At 40.8% G+C, this 19,493-nt stretch overlaps 1 protein-coding gene across 2 annotated transcripts in view; it reads right to left on the minus strand.

Annotated features, from left to right (window-relative positions):
* The window catches only part of IDO2 (indoleamine 2,3-dioxygenase 2), a 57,550-nt gene that overhangs the window by 32,421 nt on the left and 5,636 nt on the right, over nt 1-19,493 (minus strand). The window contains exon 2 of one of the 2 annotated variants that reach the window (XM_010999254.3): nt 12,183-12,278. The exons of the other annotated variant lie outside the window; for it this stretch is intronic. Within the exon in view, the coding sequence (XP_010997556.3) occupies nt 12,183-12,278 (96 nt within the window). The remainder of the gene's footprint in view (nt 1-12,182; nt 12,279-19,493) is intronic. 2 annotated transcript variants of the gene reach the window in all.

Genomic DNA, 19,493 nt, shown 5'->3' on the forward strand with positions numbered 1-19,493 from the left:
AAATGGTCTTCACAAAGGTTTTGTCTTTTTCATGTAAGGTCTTAACTATTTGGGATGAAGTTATTTCTGTTTGTGATAAAAGGAGCAGATTCAACGTGTGATTTTTGCTATTGGCGTGTGGTACGTGCAAATAAAGTCACCCTAGTACCGTTATGTTCCCCACTGATCTATCATTTCATCACTATTATTTATTAAGATTTCACACTTATGTGGGTCTCTGTGTAGACTCTCTGTTAAGATGTTCGGTTCTCTTTGTGCATTGCTGCCTTAGTGTCTCAGAAGACTGGTCTCAAGTTCTATAGTTTTAGAAGATGTCATGATAACCGATAAGGCAAATCTTCTTACCTTGCTGTTAAATAATCATTATTATTTTTTGTTCTTTTGCTTTGTAACACAGCATAGCAAACAAAACACAATCTGCCATTACAACTTTGGCATACTATGCCTTGTTAAAAAGACATACAGAACTTCAGCTCCATCATGTAACACATCTTGGCCAGGAGAGCATGTTGATTCACACACATTATTTTAGAAATCATCTCTTATCACACAGCCACATTCGCAATGATTACTTAGAATTGACCATACCGTTCATTAATTTCCCTCTTTGGCAATGTTTCTTAAATACTCATTTCTCTTTCCCGAGTCCTTTATTTGGATTTGTAGTCACTGTGGTGGAATCATTCCTGAGCAACTGAGACAAAGGGCTTACATGGTATAGTTTCTTACTTCTTGATTTGACTGATAATTTATTTTCTTTTGTGCTCACAGATGAATAATAAAATCTGGGTTCTAAATACTCTTTTTCCCAAAATGTTAAATATCCATACTTTATCTCTGATTATACACAGATGTATCTTTATCTTATACTTTGTGTTATCACCTGATGCTACTTTATTTGCTTGCTCAAACTGTTCCAGCTTGGGCCCTGGGAGTTAATTTAGGTTAGCGTGTCCCATTGTCCCCTTTGACATAACCCCATTCCCCCGCCTTTTTAATTTCTTTTGTTTGTGTGTTTGTTTTTGATGGAGGTGCTGGGGATTGAACCCAGGACCCTGTGCATGCTAAGCATGTGCTCTAACACTGAGCTATACCCTCCCCTTTTGTTTCTGACACATTTCATTTAGCAAATGTATTTAAGGTTCATCCATGCTGTTGAATAAATCAATAGCTCATTCAGTTTGGTCACTGAATAGCATTCCATTGTATGAATACAACTCAGTGTCTTGGTGCAGACTGCTGGAACAAAGTGCCATAGGCTGGATGGCTTATAAACAATGGAAAGTTCATTCTCCCAATTTAGGGAGCCAGAAGCTAAGATCGGGGTGCCAGCATGGTTGGGTTCCGGTGAGAACCCTCCTGCTGTCTTCTTGTTGCGTCCTCACGTGATAGCAAAAGAGGGCCAGAGCACCCTGGGGTCACTTTTATCAGGGCACTAATTCCACTTATGAACATCCCATTCCACCCTCCTAACCTAATTTCTTTCTGTGTTGGTCAATTTTGTGTGTCACCTTGACTAGGCTAAGGGATGTCCAGATAGCCAGTAAATATTGTTTCTGGGCACATCCATGAGTGTTTTTGGAAGAGATTCTGGAAGAGCTTGGTACCCGAGTAAAGAATTCTGGTGGCATCATCCACTCTGTTTAGGGCATAAATAGAACAGAAAAAGTGGAGAAAGGGTGAATCTCCTCTCTGAGCTGGGGCAGTTCTCTCCCTCTGGCCCCAAACATTAACACTCCTAGTTCTTGGCTCTTCAGATCCAGACTGGAAATTATACCACTGGCTCCCCCGGTTCTCAGCTCTCCTGGGCCTCCAGCTTGCAGGTGGCAGAACACAGGACTCGTGAGCCTCTGTGATCACGTGAACCAACTGCTCCCAATAAATCTCTTTCCTTCTATCTCTGTACATCGTGTCGGTTCTGTTTCTCGGTGACCAGTACACCGCCCATTTATTTGGGTTTATGTTGTTTATTTCTTTGCTTTCCAGTAGTTCCTTTTACATAGCAACTTTACATTTTTTTTAACATTTTTTATTGATTTATAATCATTTTACAATGTTGTGTCAAATTCCAGTGTTCAGCACAATTTTTCAGTTATTCATGGACATATACACACTCATTGTCACATTTTTTTCTCTGTGAGTTATCATAACATTTTGTGTATATTTCCCTGTGCTATACAGTGTAGTCTATTCTACAATTTTGAAATCCCAGTCTATCCCTTCCCACCCTCCACCCCCCTGGTAACCACAAGTCTGTATTCTCTGTCTGTGAGTCTATTTCTGTCCTTTATTTACGCGTTGTTTTTGTTTGTTTGTTTTTGTTTTTGTTTTTTAGATTCCACATATGAGTGATCTCATATGGTATTTTTCTTTCTCTTTCTGGCTTACTTCACTTAGAATGACATTCTCCAGGAGCATCCATGTTGCTGTAAATGGCATTATGTTGTCGGTTTTTATGGCTGAGTAGTATTCCATTGTATAAATATACCACCTCTTCTTTATCCAGTCACCTGTTGATGGACATTTAGGCTGATTCCATGTTTTGGCTATTGTAAATAGTGCTGCTATGAACATTGGGGTGCAGGTGTCATCCTGAAGTAGATTTCCTTCTGGATACAAGCCCAGGAGTGGGATTCCTGGGTCATATGGTAAGTCTATTCCTAGTCTTTTGAGGAATCTCCACACTGTTTTCCATAGTGGCTGCACCAAACTGCATTCCCACCAGCAGTGTAGGAGGGTTCCCCTTTCTCCACAGCCTCTCCAGCATTTGTCATTTGTGGATCTTTGAATGACAGCCATTCTGACTGGTGTGAGGTGATACCTCATTGTAGTTTTGATTTGCATTTCTCTGATAATTAGTGATATTGAGCATTTTTTCATGTGCTTTTTGATCATTTGTATGTCTTCCTTGGAGAATTGCTTGTTTAGGTCTTCTGCCCATTTTTGGATTGGGTTGTTTATTTTTTTCTTATTGAGTCATATGAGCTGCTTATATATTCTGGAGATCAAGCCTTTGTCGGTTTCACTTGCAAAAATTTTCTCCCATTCCGTAGGTTTTCTTCTTGTTTTACTTCTGGTTTCCTTTGCTGTGCAGAAGCTTGTAAGTTTCATTAGGTCCCATTTGTTTATTCTTGCTTTTATTTCTTCTAGGAGAAAATTTTTGAGATGTATGTCAGATAATGTTTTGCCTATGTTTTCCTCTAGGAGGTTTATTGTATCTTGTCTTATGTTTAAGTCTTTAATCCATTTTGAGTTGATTTTTGTATATGGTGTAAGGGAGTGTTCTAGCTTCATTGTTTTACATGCTGCTGTCCAGTTTTCCCAACACCATTTGCTGAAGAGACTGTCTTTATTCCAATGTATATTCTTGCCTCCTTTGTCAAAGATGAGTTGACCAAAAGTTTGTGGGTTCATTTCTGGGCTCTCTATTCTGTTCCATTGGTCTATATGTCTGTTTTGGTACCAATACCATGCTGTCTTGATGACTGTAGCTCTATAGTATTGTCTGAAGTCTGGGAGAGTTATTCCTCCAGCCTCTTTCTTTCTCTTCAGTAATGCTTTGGCAATTCTAGGTCTTTGATGGTTCCATATGAATTTTATTATGATTTTTTTCTAGTTCTGTGAAATATGTCCTGGGTAATTGGATAGGGATTGCATTAAATCTGTAGATTGCCTTGGGCAGTGTGACCATTTTAACAATATTGATTCTTCCAATCCAAGAGCATGGAATATCTTTCCATTTTTTAAAGTCTTCTTTAATTTCCTTCATCAATGGTTTATAGTTTTCTGTGTATAATTCTTTCACCTCCTTGGTTAGATTTATTCCCAGATATTTTATTACTTTGGGTGCTATTTTAAAGGGGATTGTTTCTTTACTTTCTTCTTCTGTTGATTTATCGTTAGTGTAAAGAAATGCAACTGATTTTTGAACGTTAACTTTGTAACCTGCTACCTTGCTGAATTCTTCAATCAGCTCTAGTAGCTTTTGTGTGGACCTTTTAGGGTTTTCTATATATAGTAACATGTCATCAGCATATAATGACACTTTTACCTCTTCTTTTCCAATTTGGATCCCTTTTATTTCTTTCTCTTGCCTGACTGCTGTGGCTAGGACTTCCAGGACTATGTTGAATAGGAGTGGTGATAGTGGGCATCCTTGTCTTGTCCCAGATTTTAGTGGGAAGCTTTTGAGTTTTTCACCATTGAGTACTATGCTGGCTGTAGGTTTGTCATATATAGCTTTTATTATGTTGAGATATGTTCCCTCTATACCCACTTTGGCGAGAGTTTTTATCATAAATGGGTGTTGAATTTTATCAAATGCTTTTTCTGCATCGATTGAGATGATCATGTGGTTTTTGTCCTTTCTCTTGTTGATGTGATGTATTACACTGATTGATTTGCGTATGTTGAACCAGCCTTGTGTCCCTGGGATGAACCCCACTTGGTCATGATGTATAATCTTTTTTATGTGTTGTTGGATTCTATTTGCTAAAATTTTGGTGAGGATTTTGGCGTCTATGTTCATCAGTGATATTGGCCTATAATTCTCTTTTTTTGTAGTGTCTTTGCCTGGTTTTGGTATCAGGGTGATGGTGGCTTCATAGAATGAGTTTGGGAGTATTCCCTCCTTTTCAATCGTCTGGAAGAGTTTGAGAAGGACTGGTATGAGTTCTTCTTTGTATGTTTGGTAGAATTCCCCGGTGAAGCCGTCCGGTCCTGGACTTTTATTTGTAGGGAGGTTTTTAATTGCTATTTCTATTTCCTTTCTAGTGATCGGATTGTTCAAGTGTTCAGATTCTTCTTGATTCAGTTTTGGTGGACAGTATGTTTCCAGAAACTTGTCCATCTCCTCTAGGTTATCCAGTTTGGTTCCATATAGTTTTTCATAATATTCTCGTATGATATTCTGTATTTCTATTTTGTTTGTTGTAATTTCTCCATTTTCCTTTCTTATTTTGCTAATTTGTGCTCTCTCTTTTTTCTTCTTTGTGAGTTTGGCCAGAGGTTTGTCGATTTTATTTACTTTTTCAAAAAACCAGCTTTTGGTTTGGTTGATTTTTTCTATGGTCTTGTTAATCTCTATTGTATTTAATTCCCCTCTGATCTTTATTATTTCCTTCCTTCTGCTGCTTTTTGGGGCTTTTTGTTCTTCTTTTTCTAATTCATTCAGGTGGTGGGTTAAATTGTTTATTTGAGATTGTTCTTCTTTTTTGAGGAAGGCCTGTATCGCTATAAACTTCCCTCTTAGCACTGCCTTTGCTGTGTCCCATAGGTTTTGAGTGGTTGTGCTTTCATTATCATTTGTCTCAAGGTATTTTTTAATTTCAGCTTTGATTTCCTCATTGATCCATTGTTTTTTCAATAACATATTGTTTAATCTCCATGCTTTCCTTTTTTTCTCCTTTGTTTCTCTGTTGTTGATTTCCAGTTTCATGGCATTGTGGTCAGTAAAGATGCTTGAGATAATTTCTATCTTCTTAAAATTGTTGAGGTTTCTTTTGTGCCCAAGTACATGATCGATCCTGGAAAATGTTCCATGTGCACTTGAAAAGAATGTATATCCTATTTTTGGGGGGTGTAATGCTCTGAAAATATCCACCAAATCTAGTTTTTCTATTGTAGTATTTAATTTCTCTGTTGCCTTGTTTATTTTCTGTCTGGGAGATCTGTCTAGTGATGTTAATGCAGTGTTAAAATCTCCAACTATCATTGTATTCCCATCAATATTCCCCTTTATCTCTGTTAGTAATTCTTATATGTACTTAGGTGCTCCTATATTGGGTGCATATATATTAATGAGTGTAATATCCTCATCTTGTATCACTCCTTTAATCATTATAAAATGTCCTTCTTTATCTTTCTTTATGGCCTTTGTTTTAAAGTCTATTTTGTCTGAAATCAGTACTGCAACACCTGCTTTTTTGGCTTTTCCATTTGCATGGAATATCCTTTTCCATCCTTTCACTCTCAATCTATATGTGTCCTTCTCCCTAAAGTGGGTCTCTTGTATGCAGCATATTGAAGGTTCTTGCTTTATTATCCAGTCTGCCACTCTGTGTCTTTTGACTGGAGCATTTAGTCCATTAACATTTACAGTAATTAATGATAGATGTGTGTTTATTGCCATTTTGAACCTATCTTTGCAGTTGAATTGGTATATCCTCTTTGTTCCTTTCTTCTTCCTTTTGTGGTTTGGTAATTTTCCTTTGTATTATCATGGATTTTATTTCATTTTTGTGACTCCTTTGTAAATTTTTGGCTTGTGGTTACCCTTTTTTGTAAATCTATCAACCCATTACTATAACTGTTTTTATTAAACTGATAGTAACATGATCTCAAACCCATCCTACTGTTAAAAAATTTTTAAAAGAAAGAAAAAAATATTCTATATTTCCCTGCCTCCCTCTCCCACTCTCAGTGATTTGTATGTCTTCTTTTATAATTTCATGTTTACTTTATTTGTAATTCATGAGTTATCACCTTTCCAATTGTGTGTTTCTCATTTCTGTAGCATCCTGCTGCTTTTCTATTTAGAATAGCCCTTTCAATATTTCTTTTAGCATGGGTTTAGTGTTGCTAAACTCCTGCAGCTTTTTTTTTTGTCTGTGAAACTCTTTATTTCTCCTTCTATCCTCAAGGATAGCCTTGCTGGATAAAGGATCCTAGGCTGCATCTTTTTTTCATTCAGGGCTTTGAATATATCTTGCCACTCCCTTCTGGCCTGTAGTGTTTGTGTAGAGAAATCAGCTGAGAGCCTTATGGGGGTTCCCTTGTAACTTACTCTTTGCTTTTCTCTTGCTGCCTTTAGAATCATTTCTTTATCCTTGACTCTGGCCATCTTGATTATGATATGTCTTGGTGTGGGTCTATTTGGGTTTTTCCTGTTTGGGACCCTCTGAGCTTCCTGTACTTGGATATCTGATTCCTTCTTTAAGTTTGGGAAGTTTTCAGTCATGATTTCTTCAAAAACCTTTTCAATCCCCTTTGATCCTTCTTCTCCTTCTGGGACCCCTATTATGCGAAGATTGGGACGCTTTATATTATCCCATAGGTCCCTTATGCTATTTTCATTATTTTTTATTTGCTTCTCTTGTAGTTCTTCTGAATGGGTGCTTTCTATTGCCCTGTCTTCTAGGTCACTAATTCGTTCCTCTGCATTATCTAGTCGGCTTTGCACAGGTATTAGATCATTCCTCATCTCTGTCAATGAGTTTACCCATTCTACTTGGCTCTTCTTTATAGCTTCAATTTCATTTTTGACATATTTTATATCTCTAAACACTATCTCTTTTAATTCCTTCAGCAATTCGATCACTCCTTTTTTGAAATCTTGATCTAGTAGGCTATCGATGTCTATTTCGTTGATCTTTCTTTCAGGGGATTTCTTTTGTTCTTTTAATTGGGAAAGGTTTTTCTGCTTCTTCATCTTGCTCATACCTCTTTGGCACTGTGGTTTATGGAGTATCAGTTGTTTATTTTGGTCCTTAAGGATTTTATCTGATGCCTATTTAGGAATAGAACTTAGGAAAAAAAGAAAAAAAAATAAGAGAGAGAGAGAGAGAGAATTTTAAAAGAAGGGAGAAAGAGGGTTTGAAAACAGTGTATAATGAATAAAAGAAGAGTGAGTTGAAGCATAGTATTAATCGGGTTGGGACGTCCTTTTAAAACCTTTACAAAAAAAGGGGGGGGGGGAGATGAATAGATGTATTTGAAACCTGTGTCTAATCAACAGCAGAACATCAAACCCCAAGAGAAATAGAAATGAATTAAGAAGTAAAGATTAAGAGAGTAATAGAAAATAGAACAGGTAAAAACAGATTTAAAAAAAAAGGGGGGGGGGGGTTGTCGGTGTTCTCCTGGAGTCTGTGTGCTTTTAATGTGAAGTCTTTCTGTCTTCGTCCTGTTTTGGAAGCTCAGCTTGCTGTTTTCAGGGGCCCTCCGTTGGCGCCCTCTTCTGTGCTGCTCCCAGCCCCTGTCGGCAAGCAGATCGCGCCTCCTCCCAACACTGGGTCAGGTGCAGCTCTCTGCTGTGGGCGGGCGGGTCGCTGCTCCTCCGGATGCCGCAGTCAGATGTTGCAGACTGGCCGGGTAGGAGGGCGGGTCGTGCCCCCTCCCAGCACCTCGGTCAGGGGCTGTGTTCCTGCCCGAAAGGCGGGGGGGGGGGGCCTCTCTCCCTCTACCTGCACCACCGGTAGTTCCGCTCTCTGTGCGGCTGCGCGCTCCGCCCTGGTCGGCGCTCCGCAGGTGGGCTCAGGGAAGACCAAGGGACAGCCCTGTCCCCGCTCCGAGCCAAAACCCAGCTCCTTGTTTGTCTTTGTGGAGCAAGTTCTCTGAGGTACCAGGATGGAAGGATCCTATCTGCCCCAGGCTGCAGGCCAGTCTCAGTCTGGCCTTTGAGGCTGCTAAGCCCTTCGGTGCGGATGCAGGTTTTGCCCCCGCCCCCGCCTGAGTTCCTAGCGCGGAGGATATGGCGGCTGTGCCTGAGCCCCGCCTCTCTTCCCCCGAAAACTTTCCGCGGGTTTTCAGAGATGGGGGTGTGCACCCTTTCCCCGAGAGCACATCAACCTTGCTGTTTTATGGAGGGCCCAGGTTGTTCTGCCCTGTGCACCCACAGCCACGGCGCGCAGCCCCTTGCGTTCCCCCGGGGCTGCCTCCGTGCAGCCGCCCCCGTCCTCCGCCCGGCTTGTGCAGCCTGGCCCTGCCCGCGGCTGCCGGCCCGCGTCTCAGGCTGGGTGTTGGGGGGACGCTGTGTGCCCGTTTAACTTAGTTCTGTTAGTCAAGGGCTGCTCTGTACAGATCCGAGCCTCGGAGGCTCCCCCTCCGTCCCGCTGGCCTCTCAGTTGGAGAGGGGAGACCCAACGAGCGAGCACCAGTCCTCCTTGGCCGCTCCCTCCCCGCGGGACCCGTCCCGCGCTGCTTTGCCTTTTGTTCTTTTTTTTTTCCTTTTCTCCTACCAGATTTTTGGTGTCTTTATCTTTTGAAGAGGGCGATGTTCTGTCGGAGTTCCACAGGTGCTCTGGTTGGCTGAGTGGGTCTGTAGATGTGGGTCTTGGTGTATTTGTGGGAGAGGGTGACCTGCGAGCGTCCTTCTACTCCGCCATCTTCTCCGTCTCCTCGCAACTTTACATTTTTATGAAGTAGATACACTGGAGACATTAATTAGAATTTAGAAATAACTGATCTCATCTTTTTGGTTTTTATCGGAAGCTAAATGTTCTGTCTCTTCCTCCTCCTTTTTGACTTGCTTATTCTCTTCATATCATTTAGTAACTTGGGATTCTCTGCTCATGTGAAGGAATGGAGGCTAGGGTTACGACAATTAGAAGCCAATAACGTTGGCTGATCACGTTTCCAGACTATTTCCATGTTTCCTCTCGTATAGCTTCCTGCGAGCTAGTCAGTTGCCTGCAGTGTTTTGCGGCAGAGGGCGGAGAAGGGAAATCTTCCTGGTAGATGGGTGACTCTAAGCCAGTGACCAAGTTTTTATCTTTCCCCAAGAGCTAATAGACAGGTGCACCGGGGCTTTCTGCGAGCAAGGTGGTTGGCCCAGAGGCACTGTGAGATGGGAGATGGAGCCTCTGGGGTCTTCTTTTTACTTGGGTTGAATGCTCAGTGTGGGTACTACAGAGTCATTTCTGGATCTGATATAATTTGCTTAATAAGGTGCAAAGATCCTTTAAGTTTTTATTCCATCATTGGTCCTGTCTCTTATTTACTCAACGTGTGAATTCACTTACGTTCTCTGTGCCTAGCAGAAGCAAACGTCTTGGTCCGTAGCTCCACACGTGGTCGTGGAAGCCATCACATTTGCATCTCAGGGTGCTTTTCCAGTAGATGCAGCCTCAGTCTGTGGTGGTGAAGTCTTCAGAGTGTGGCTTCATTTCATTAGTTGTTCTATATGTAATTAGAAGGATAGAGACTGGCCACGAGCGTCTTGTTTGTTTCCAATGGTTGTCCCCACAAATGAAGACAAACCCGGATGCTTAAAACAACAGAAATGTGTTCTCTCACGGTTCCGGAGGCTGAAAGTCTGAAATGAAGGTGTTTGTGAGGTCTGTTCCCTCTGGGACTCCCGGGGAGAATCTGATCCATGTTTCTCTCCTAGTTTCTGGCGTTTGCCAGCCGCTCTCGGGGTGCGTTAAGGGCTTGTAGGTGCGTTGCTTCAATCTTTGACTCTGTCTTCATTCACGTGGTGTCCCAGCCTATGAGCTGCCTCTGTGTCCAAATCCCCTTCCTACTGTAAGCACACCAGTCTTACTGGATTTAGAGTGCTCCCCAGTACCATGCGGCCCTTATCTACCTCGGTTACACCTGTGAACACCCTGCTTCCCAGTGAGGCCACCTGCACAGGTTCCAGGTAGACGTGATCCCTGGAGAGACACTGTTGAACCCAGCAGGAGTGTCAGGGGGTTGATTCCACTGCCGTCCTGAGCTGTTTCCCCAGCGCCCAGGTTTTCCATCACCGGAAGTTAGCTGGACACACCTGGCCTTTCCTCATTGACATTCAACACAAGAGAAGCACCAGTTCAGCAGGTCCCTACTTCACTTACGGAGGTTCAGTCACATCGAGCCCGAGGAAAGCCCAGTGCGGAGGACTGTGCGGCTCACAGATTGAACTGTAATCTGCCTTCGGGCAGACTGTCCCAGGCTCCCCCTGCTTCTTCGCCCTGTCACTCTGAGATGGGAGACGGAGCATCTGGGGGTCTTCCTTTCGCTTAGGTTGAATGCTCGGCGTGGGTACTACGGACCCATTTCTGGATCTGATATAATTTGCTTAATAAAACACAGAGATCCTTAAGGTTTTTATCCCATCATTGGTGCTGTCTCTTCTTCTCCCTCACTCACAGATACTTCCCTTCTCTCTCTCTCATTTTTGTTTCTTCTTTTTGTATTTCTTTGGTCACATTAATGAGACTTTATCCAGCAGGAAAAAAAATTCTTTGATTTAGTTTGCCGTCCTCACAGACACTGAGAACAGTCCCTTGCTTCTCTTGCAGGATCATAAACCTTGTGCCTGCACTTAGCAGGCATTCAATCAGCCTTTTTAAATGAATTTGTAATTGTAGGCATGAAATATATCTAAGACAGTGAAGGGGAATTTTGGAGGGTGGAAAACCTCTTGTATTAAAAAAAAAAAAAACTAAAAAACAAAAAACCCTTGTAATTGTTCAATTAAAAAAAATCCTAAAAAACTTATAATTGTTCAATTTTTTTTAAATCCTAAAAAATTGGAATTGTTCAATTTTTTAAGAATCCTAAAAAAAAACCCTCAAATATCTCTGAAATCACATGACACTCCAAATCGGTGTGATTTAAGACAGATGAAGAGAACAGAGGGAAATATAATTATTTATTGAACACAATTGTGTGGCAGGAACTATGAAAGGACTATTCCAAAAGTCATTTAGTTTTCATGGAAGTTCTAGGGGCCCAGAATTCCTCCCACTTTATAAATAAGGGAGCAGAAGAAGTGACCGGTTACTTGTTAAGTAGTTGTTAAGTAACTTGGTCAAGGTTTATAGCGACTAAGTGGTGAAACTGAGAGTCAAGGTCTCCCTGAGTCAAGGTCTGCGTTCTTCCCATCGCACCTTCTTATAATTCCCGCGGTGGTTGTCCCCGGGACCAGGACTGGTCACCGTTCCTTACAGACTCTTGGAAAGTGTCGCACATCTTCTCTGATTAAATGGCGTTTATAGACTTAGCAATTATTTCTGAAGAACCAGAGAACCCTGGCTTGATGACTCAGGAAGTCTCTGACCCAGCTCTTCTTTGAGACCCCAGTGGTCACTCCGAGTGGCCTCACGCGGAAGGAGGGGAGCAGAGCACTGATCGTGGGATTTGGATGGAGGACACCATTTCCATGTCCCTGCCTGGCCAGCCCCGGCTGAATCGTACCCAGCACCTTGCTGGCAGTTCCCAACCAGATTGTCTTCCTTTTTGAAACAAATTCTTAAATGCTTATGTTCCAGGAATTGTTCTGTGCAGCCTCTGAAAAGTTTAGGGAAACATACTTGTCATATCAGAAATGAATGTCATGCTGTTCCTCACGCAGGATGAGTAGCTTCCTGTGATAGGTCAGTTGACCCAGTGCCAAACAGTTGAGAGAGGAAGGCCGTGTGACGATGAAACCTGGCCTGACCCTAAGGAGGGGGTCAGGAAGAGAACACAGAAAGTGGTACCTTATCCACTTGAGCTCGAAGCTGGCCGCTCTCAATCAAGTGAGGAAGTTGGTTGGCAATCTCCATCCATGGCCGATAATGATCCGGAAGCTCTCTCTGCATTCAGAAAATAGACATCTCAGGGTTTGAGAACTCTCCGGGAGGAAGCCTGGGGTAGTGGCTGCTTTCAGATTTCAGTCTGAAAGCAGAATTCAGGTCAATTCAGTTCGGCAAATATTGAGAATTCAGTCTCTGCGGGGCACTGTACTAGGTACGGCAGAGATACACAGGTGACAAAAGCACAGCCCTTGTGCTTAAGGAACACGTAGTCTCGTGAGGGGTAAATACAGTGCAACCAGGCGCATCTCAGTGCAGTATCGTATGCTCAGCGACTAATGTGCATGCGAGCTTACGACTTGCAGAGGAGGAAGTGGCTAATTCTGTCAGCTGCTCTAGAGAATTAAAGGGAAATATTCATAGGAATATGACAGTTAGGGCCAAGATTACGGTCTGAAAGTGACTTTTTTTAGGTGGCAGTTTGAAGATGGGAAGGAAGTGAAACGGGATTGTGGTTCAATAGAGATAACTGCTTCTTGGGACTACAGGTGATTCAGTGTTACTAGAAGATAAAGCTTAAGAGAAAGGAGGGTGAAATACGAGGGCGGAAAATCAGACCAAGTGGGCTTTGTGTGGAATACATCAAGACTTTATTTTTATGGATGTTGGTGACATGGTTCTATCTGAATTTTAGGAAGATCATTTTTCTGGGAGGATTTTGAGATACAAAGTCAGACTAGGAAGCTTTTGAAATACTGTTCAAAAACTGAACTTACACAATGACAGTGAATTTGGAAAGAAGGAAAATATTCCCCAAAAAATTGGAAAATAAAACTGAAATGATTTGTTTTAGGGGTGGAGTTGGGGCGGAAGGCAAGACGATTCCTAGCCCAATAGCATCCTTTTTTTTTTTTTTTTTTTTTTTTTTTAGGAAAGCCATAAGGCAGTAACAAAGGGGAAATTTGTGTTTGAGGGTGATTTCCATTTAAGAATAAGAAACTGGCGTGGTTTATGGTCTGCTGCCATCAGAGGCAGAGACAAAATAAAAGGCGAGAGGGAGAAATTAAAAGTAAAGGGTCAAGAGGAAGAGGAGGAGGAAGGTGAGGAGGAGCCCAAATGGAACATCTGGTTTGACGCAACGGAATGAGAAAGCTTGGAGTTTATGGGACTTTGTTTCTTGTGAACACATTTTCTCAGCCAGTGGGAATAGCAATTCAGGTCACGTGGCTTGAGGAGCGGGGTGAGTGCTGAAATAATTAGAGAAGGGAAAGGAACAGGAAATTCAATATGTAATATCCTGTGTATATTGTAATGATATTACAAACCTAGGGAAGTTTGAAAACTATAAGTTTGGAGAGATATAGCTCTATATGAGGCATAGATCTTATACCCAGAAGTCACTTGTTGAAAGTCCTCTGCCACTCAGAATCTAAAATGAATCTGGGTGAACCTAACACCCAACATGCAATCTCTGAAAACTGGAGACTTTATGTAACCCCTCCTTTTCTGTCTTGGACCTTGACTCAATTCAGGACCAGTTGGGCACCCTTTACCGGCTTTCCCAGTGAATCCAATTGACACCAAATGTGATCATTTTCAATTTTTAGTATAGATATTATCCGGGGGGGAGGAATTTTCCCCTCCACACATCTTGATTTCTTGTGGCTGGGCTAAATGTAAAATTGACCCAAAGCAGATTAACAGGAGAAAAATAAATTTTAGTTTGTGCACTCACACGAGTCTCGTAGAAATGAGACTTAAGAAGTGGCCAAAGCAGGCAACTTTTAAACTTTTTGACAAACAACAAAATTGTGAGGAATTGACAGGACAAAGAAGCTTAGCCTTTGGGGACTTAATTAATGAAGAATCTAAACAGAGTTAGGGCTCGGGGTGGTCAATGAAGGAGGTAACAGGTTTGCTTATGCAGGCTTCTCGGCCCGAATTCCCTACCTCTGGTGATAAAGGGTGTCTTTCTACCTTCAGGTGCAGGGAAGGCCCTCTCACAAGAGAGATTTACTTCCTGCTTAGGGAGAGAGAGAGGAAGAACGAAGTCCCTCTTGCATTGACTCTAAGTAACTTTAATTCAAAATAATCAATATGCCTTGAGGCCTATTTGAGGGTAGCTTGCCCTGGGCCCCAGCAACTTCCTCTCAGAAGAAATCACATCAAGGTCTCCTCTTCATATGTGCCTCACCCTGTACCCCAGCTTCTGGGAGGAGGCAGTCTCCTGTGCTCCCCCTCCTCTTCTCCCAAATAGAAAAACATTTATAAGCATGGGGGTTTGATTTTCCCTAGCCATGCTCAGCGGTGGTGCAGAGTCGAAAAAGGCTGATAAATGAAACTGACCCATGTCTGGGGACTCACAGCGTCGCAGCAGAGTTAATAGTGGCAGCGAAAATAAAGGCAGAGAGATTTATGCTAAACTGACTCTGAGCTGGCAAATTTTTCTTCTCATCTGCACGATGCATATGTTTCACGAGCAAAACTTGAATGCAGTTGCAAAGACAATGGACAATGATGTTTCCAGGAGATGCAGAGTGAGTATTCAGACGGTCCTTTTAAAGTGGGTTTTGTAGGGGGCAGGGGTACTGCTCAGTGTTAGAGCACGTGCTTCACATGTTGGAGGTCCTGGGTTCAACCCCCAGGACTTCTTTTAAAATAAAAATAAATGTAAAAAAGATAAAATGGGTTTTATGAAAAGTTGTAACTACATCACCACCTCTGTCCTTCTTCTTTGATGCCTAGGGAAGGGATCATGTTCTGGGAATTAAATTAAAGCTTCCTGGATTTCTGCTTCCTGGCTTGCATGGACACCCTTAATACTACATTTTGCCTCAACCTAGGATACACTCTGTTCTTTCATGTTTCTTGTTCTTTCCCTTTAGAGTCCTAGCATCTTCTTTCCCTTCCTCCTCTTCTTCATCCTCTCCCTTCTTTGGACTCCCATATCGCTTGGGGTGCCAGGTGTGGTCCCCATCCATCATCCCTTGGAAGCTTGTTAGACGTGCATATTCCTGGGCCCTGACTCCAGATGCATTGCATCTGAAACTCTGGCCCGGGACCCAGCGGTATGTGTTTTAGCAAGCCCCGGAGGTGAAGCTAATGTACCCAAAAGTTTGAAAGCCATGAACGTGGGAACCTTGAAAGTAAGGGGAGGAAAGCTTTTAAAGCTATTTCGCAGTCCGTTAAAAATGTGCTCACCCTCCCAATGGGCTTTTCCTCTAGAGATGGAAGAAAATGTTGAATTATGTAAAATTATTTTTTGATTCCTGGATTTTAAAAAAATATTTACAGTATGGGGGACAGGATCAGTTGATGAGATTTTTCACTAACTACCACCCTTTTGGTGTTAGTTAATACTTACCTGTCACATCTGTTTTAAAACCTGTATACACTTCCAGTATTCTAGTAATGACTGTTACTAATTGCTTATAGTTTTTCACTCTCGTTAACAAGTCTGAAACAGTCATCCTTACACACGTATTTTTAGGTGGTTTCTCATTATTAGGACAGATTTATAAAAGTGGATTTACTGGATTAAAGATTCTGCACACGAACAGGTTTATACTGTAGAGCACAGAGAACTGTATTCAATATATTGTAGTAACTTATAATGAAAAAGAATATGCAAATGAATATGGCTATGTATATGTATGACTGAAAGATTAGGCTGTCCACCAGAAATAATTGACACATTGTAAACTGACTATACTTCAATTAAAAACAAAAAGATTCTGCACATGGAAAGCTTGAGAACTACTTCTTTTACTTTTTAACAGAAAAAGTACATGAATTAATAATCGCAGTTATAGTATGCACTATATACCAGGAGTGCCAGTTTATCTATGATTCTCACAGCACTGTGCATTACCAAATTTTTTTGTTTTGTTGTTTTTAAGTTATAATACATGTTGTATTATTTGCACTACAATTCTATAATATTTCAGTATCTAATAAACTTATTAAAATAGCCATCCAAAAATACACCTTTCTCAGAAATGGTGATTAAAAATAGTGCAATCCATGTTTAATGGAAAGACAGCCAAAAAGCACTAAATTTATAAGATGGAAAGTAAAAGTGTACTAATTCTTACCCTCCCGTCTAGAATGACGACCCCTGGAAGTTTGTTACGTGGTTTTCCAGAATCTGTGTATGCTGTCATTCTGTTGTTTAAATTTACATTTCTATGATTATTAATGAGTCTGAATATCTTTTCCTGTGCCTCGGTCATTGCATTTTGGGTGCGTTGTAAAATAGGCATTCGGACCAAGGTAGTCAGATGAACCAACATTTTCATTATGCCACTGGGTTTTAAAGGACACTTAGAAAGTTCCTAATATCATTTCTTTTAGATTATCTCTAGTTTAATTGTTGGTTCTTAAATCTTTAATCCATCTATGGGATAGGCCGTATTATCTCATTATTTCCATTTTGAGATAGAGGAAGTTCAAGCCGACAGAAATTGTATAACTTTTCCAAGGTCACACATCTGGTCAGTGGCCAGGTCAAACCTCTTCTGACTCCAAGTTCAGTGTACTTTCCAGTATGTCCTGAAAGTAAACATGGGGACAGACAGTGGGCCGGGGAGATGAGGGGCTGGGGTAAGGGGACCAGAAGTCGAGAGACGCTTCACATGCTTTTCTTCCTCTCATTCCAATGATTGGAAGACCCAGAGGTGTGATGGACAGGAACATTCAAATCTTTGGCCTTCCTTTCTTAATAAAAATCACGTTCTTGTTTTAGGTTATTTTTTTCCTGGACTTTTACATCTGTCAAAGTATGATTTTCAAAAAGTTAAAAAATGACTCATATGTATATGGAATGTATGGCCAAGACAAGTGAGGTGGCAACAGTCTGGGGAGAAATGATGGTGGACTGGACCAGGTGGAAAAGAAAAAGGTGGACAGCTAGGAGATACAACTCAGAGACAGCGCTGAACCACTCATCTTCCAGTGAATCAATGGGGGAGAGTGAAGATTATTGCGAGGCTCCCATGCAAAATGTGCAGTTAAGGTTCACACAAGGCTTGGTTCAAACTGAGCACCTACCAATGAATGATTTCTCCTGTTATATTATTATACATTATAAAGGGGCTATCACAGGAAATAAGAAAAACTCAACTCTTAATGAAATATGAGAGAATGGTATCTATCAGTCTTGCTCATGAAAATCTGAATCGAAACCCCATTTGGAAAATTGTAAAAGATCAATTTTATTTTTTGTCTAGACGTGTGAAAACTAAATGGACCAATAAGCATAGAGGAAATGAAAAATGTGATTAAAAACTTACCACCTAAAATTTCTTTGGTCTTACGATCAAGTTCCATAGGATAGACAAAGATGAGAAAGCATCCAAGGGGGTCTCATGGAGATAACATAACCTCAGGACTAACCCTTGAAATAGACTATGTATGAATACAAAAAGGTAACTCTTTTTTTTTTTTTTTAATAGAGGTACTGGGGTTGAACCCAGGACCTTGTGCATGCTAAGCATGCGCTCTAGCACTGAAAAAATATAATTCTTAAATAAAATATTGTCAAATTGAATTCAATAATATATTCAAAGATCAATCAATTTGGAGCATTATTATATTTTGTTATTGGGAAGTTATTATTATACACAAAATGAGAAAAACTCAGAAAAAGTATAGAAAAGATTTGGAGAGAACATTTTGATAAGCTGTTTGAGGACACACCAGAGTAACAGTAAACGGTTGCTCAGATGCCTTCCAAGGTGGAACTTGACAATGATCAGGTTTTCTTCTCTTTACTTTTTCTCTCTCTCTCTCTCTTTTTTCTTTTTTTTTGCTTTTCCCTAAGGGATAGGTAAACATATTTGGGACCGAAGCCCAGTAGCCGTGGACAGCAGCCGCAGGAGAGAGTTTCACGGTCTCTGTCCCTTCCCTGTACCCAGAATGAGACCTCAGGTGTTTCTATAATAAATACTGGACAAATAGTAAAAACTTTTCATAGACACCAAATCAATTCACTCATCTATGGGGCCTCCCCTCCCCAGATCTTTGGTTCTGGTCCCATACTTTCAATGAAAATTTTCTTTAGTCTGGAGTACAGAGTTTCCATTAATCTTTTTACTCACATCTGTATCCTTAGGCCTCTACCTAAGTGCCTGAAAAAAAAATTCACTAGATTGAAACAGTAAATGAAATTCCAGTACAAAATTGAGGGCATAGTAAATCAGGCAAGGGACATTAACTGGACGCTAGAGAGAGAGAACAAGTGGCTGGAGGTTAAAATGAAGGATGGGGAAGTGGTCCAAACAATTGCCCTCAAAATTAGCTGATGGTTACAAGTTAGTTTTAGGAACAAGATATGAAATGTTTGCGCAGATGGTTTGCTTTGAATTCAGACAGCAAGGGTAGATTAGACACAGATGTTTTAGGTATCAGTTTAATGTACAAAGAGAGAAAAACTGAAATTAACCAAAATGTCTAGTGTGCCATTTAAATGTCGCAGTGCTGTATCGTGCAAATGGGGTTTAATGAAACCATGAAAATTGTATTATTAAGACTGGTTAATTTCAGGCAAAGGTTTATTATTTTATAGCATTGAGTTAAAAATGCACAATGCAGACTTTGATACGCAACAGAATTACAACTTTACAACTTGGCAGGCACACACACAAGTACCTGCCCCGACATACACACCCTTAGATAAATTGCACCCCCGACACCAACGGTATTTTGATTTTGTGGTGGAGCTGTGAATAATGAGTGTCCTACTCTTTTCCATTTTCCAATTTTTGTTTAATATGCTTTTATTTGTTTAGTAAGAGAATCGCCATATTTAGAATATTTTCTCATAAAAATACTGTGTGACTAATGAGGAATCATACTTCAGTAGTCTCCCAATTTCTAAAGATCAATAATAACATAGTCATTGAAAGTAAGATTTCAAGCAGAGGATTGTCCGTTTATGGCACTCATTAACCTGAGATTATAGATAATTGAAAGATTTTGTATCAGTAATGGGGGTCATAAGATGTTATTAAAAGCAGTTGGGAGATACTTACAATAATTGTATGTTTCAAAATCATATTGACACATACTTTGATAACTATTGATGTAATTACAGTATGAAATGTGATAAAATACTCCATTTCAAGTTGATCACAATTTAGGAAATCTAGGCTGCATGGTAACAACTTAATCCTGTTGTCAGAAGAACGCAGAATTGTGCCTCACCTCGTGTTAAGTTCTAGACTCAAACCGCAGAGTGTCAGAATTATGAGGGCTTTTATGTAGGAAGATCTGACT

Source organism: Camelus dromedarius, chromosome 22 (genome assembly GCF_036321535.1).
Source record: "Camelus dromedarius isolate mCamDro1 chromosome 22, mCamDro1.pat, whole genome shotgun sequence".
Lineage (NCBI taxonomy): Eukaryota > Metazoa > Chordata > Mammalia > Artiodactyla > Camelidae > Camelus > Camelus dromedarius.